This window comes from Hippocampus comes, unplaced genomic scaffold (genome assembly GCF_001891065.2).
Source record: "Hippocampus comes isolate QL1 unplaced genomic scaffold, H_comes_QL1_v1.1 scaffold130, whole genome shotgun sequence".
Taxonomy (NCBI): Eukaryota; Metazoa; Chordata; class Actinopteri; order Syngnathiformes; family Syngnathidae; genus Hippocampus; species Hippocampus comes.
Window position 1 is genome coordinate 694,178 of NW_017842057.1, and position 3,044 is coordinate 697,221.

The window sequence follows — 3,044 nt, forward strand, 5'->3', positions numbered from 1 at the left end:
GAAACGTGTTTTTCAGAGCCGCATCTATCTGACGCACTTTAGCTTCGCCGCGAGTCTCGATAACATTCGGCATTCGCGAGAAAGGGGTTTAGGAAGGCGAACACGGATTGGTTGTGATTTATATTTGCCGATATAGCGACCAATCACAACATGTAAGACATCATACACGTCCAATCGCAGGGCTGTTTACAATTGGAAGATGGAAAGACTGATCGGGAGAGCTCGTGAAAACTCGACGATAAGGTACCTGACCCCCCCTAAAATTTTCTCAACGGATTTAGACGATTCACAAAAATGATCAATTTAAGAAATAAAACGGCGGACTTCCGCGTATCCGCAGAAAATTGCCATCACTGATGTGTGCCCTGCGATTGGCTGGCAACCGGTTCAGGGGGTAGCCCGCCAACTGGCTGAAGACGGCTAGCATAGGCTACAGCATGCCCCGCGACCCTTGGGAGGATAAGCGGATCAGAAAATGGATGGATGGATGGAAGAAAAACTATAACTAACTACTTAGTTAAAGTAACATGCCCAACACTGATGCTCAAATAGGCCTACTTATTTCCTGCTTAACCTAAAAGTCAATTGCAGTTTTGGTCATGCATACCCAAAAGAAGCTCTAACAGTATACTCACATTACACATTCCAGGTGGTTTTCTCTGGCAGCCACATGAACTGGCAGGTCCCCATGAATATTGACAGCATTTCGGTCACACTGTGCATCCAGCAAAGCCTGAGTGACATCAGCACACCCCGATAAAGCTGCCCAGTGCAGGCAGATGTTCTGTTCCTATAAAAGGGACAACATTCACATCGATCACATCATCTTTGAGTAATAAACAAGAAAAGAACATAAATTGTTTTATCGTTGTAGTGAAATCTACAAAGTGTGTCGGAAAATGTTTCCTTTTTAACGACTGCAAAGAGATCCTGCTTCAAGCAGTCCACCATCATCCCAGTCACCAAGAAACCTTCAACATCAGGACCAAACGACTACAGGCCTGTTGCTCTGACATGTGTGTTCATGAAGTCCTAACACCTCGTGCTGGACCACCTAAAGAGCATCACCGGACTCCTCCTGGACCACCTGAGGTTTGCCTAGCAGGCAAACAGGTCGGTGAATGACGCAGTCCACATGAGGCTGCACTAGATCCTGGCCCAGGGACCTACGCGAGGATCCTGCTTGTGGACTTCAGCTCTGTGTTCCATACTATCATCCACAAACTCCTCTCCTCCAATTCTCTCCAGCATAGTGTGTCTCCTGCCATCTGCCAGTGGATACACAGCTTCCTGACAGGCAGGAAACAAAAGGTGAGGCTGGGGGGAGAATGTTATCCCCATAAGTAGTGGGGCCCCAAGTACCCGTCCTCTCTCCGCTGCTCTTCTCCCTCACACCAGAGGTGCCCAAACCTTTTTGACCGAAGATCTACTTTTTGATCAACCAACCTTCCACGATCGACCCATGAACGCACACGCGCGCATATGCACGCACATACACACGCACATACACACGCATGTCATGATGAGCAACGGCCTGGCGCGGAGGCATGCGACTCACTTTTGCAGCCTGTTACGCGTACAGTTTTAAAATGCTTCTTTCGGCCCTCCATAATTCCCCATTCTTTGCGAGTGCCAATGGTGAATTGTACACGAAATGCACTTTGCTGATAATAATAATAATAAAATAATAATAATAATAATAAAGGCTACATTGCAACAGCTCTGATCGCAAGCTGCCATTGGAGACGACTGAGCGCTAACAACTTCTGGTGACGCAGTTCATGTGCCACCGTACGATAACGTGATCTGATTCATTTTATTTTGTTTTTTTAAATACTTTTTGTAAAAGTGAGACTGATAGGATGATTTGGGTTCGGTGTGCATTGACATAAAAAGTATATGACTAACATGCACAAATGTTTGTTAGTTTTGTTTTTTGTTTTCCTCTCCACCCCTCGCGATTGACTTGAGACGAGTGCGTGAGCTACCTGTCGATCGCGATCGACATAATGGGCACTCCTGCTCTACACGAACAACTGCACCTCAACACACCCAGCTGTCAAACTCCTGAAGTTGGCAGACGACACCACACAGTCATCGGCCTCATCAAAGTCGGCGACGTTTATGCGCAACAACAGCTGGTGAAGCAACTTGCACTCTCGTGCAGTCAACACAGCCTGAAGCTGAACACGGTCAAGACTGCAGAGATGATCACGGACTTCAGGAAACATCCATTCCCAAAACTGCCCCTCACTTTCAGACCTTCAAGTTCCTGGGAATGTACAGTTAGGACTACAGAAAAAAATCATGGTAACCATCTAGCCACTTTTGAGGACCTGCACATTGCAAGAACCAAAACAAAGGGCATGGAAAATTCTCCTGGAACCCCCCCCACACCCTGCACACTACCTCTTCCAGCTCCTCCCCTCAGGTAGACGCTATCGAACCATGCACACGAAAACCAGCATACATTCAAACAGGTTCTTTATTCTTGCCAGCGCCTCCCTAAACAGCTGACTCAAATACCATCGGATCCCAGAGTGGCACTTTGCAAACGTTTTGCCTATTTTGCACACCCTTGTGGGAGAGTATAACCGCACAAATCCTTGGAACTTCAGCTCTTTACATACTTGAACAACTGTCATTGATGTATATTCCAAAGCACTAAACAACTGCTCCTGCTCACTTCAAATGGTGCAACAATTATCTGCATCATCTGCACAACCATCATAGTATTGCAAGTACCACACAACTGGTCACTTATCACTATCTCTGTTCGATGACTCTCCACATTTTTGCACAGCTGTCATTGAGTGGTACTATTGCACAATGGTACCCTCATATTACAGAAAGACTTTCGATACCTATATGTCATGTCTTTGTCATTGCTGCTTTTTACTGCAATACTAGTGTCGCTCATTTTACTGGAGACACATTTCTTGTGTGTCGTGATTCATGGTCCGATTGTTATTTCATCAGAGATGAAAGTGGACTTTTCTGAAAATTCCGGAAAAAAATACAATTTTATATATATATATATATAT

At 45.5% G+C, this 3,044-nt stretch overlaps 1 protein-coding gene across 4 annotated transcripts in view; it reads right to left on the reverse strand.

Moving 5' to 3' along the window:
* The window catches only part of ehmt1a (euchromatic histone-lysine N-methyltransferase 1a), a 40,546-nt gene that overhangs the window by 17,019 nt on the left and 20,483 nt on the right, over positions 1-3,044 (reverse strand). For all 4 annotated transcript variants that reach the window (XM_019860943.1, XM_019860941.1, XM_019860942.1 and 1 more), the window contains one exon: positions 636-790. In XM_019860943.1, coding sequence (XP_019716502.1) covers positions 636-790 — 155 coding nt within the window. The remainder of the gene's footprint in view (positions 1-635; positions 791-3,044) is intronic.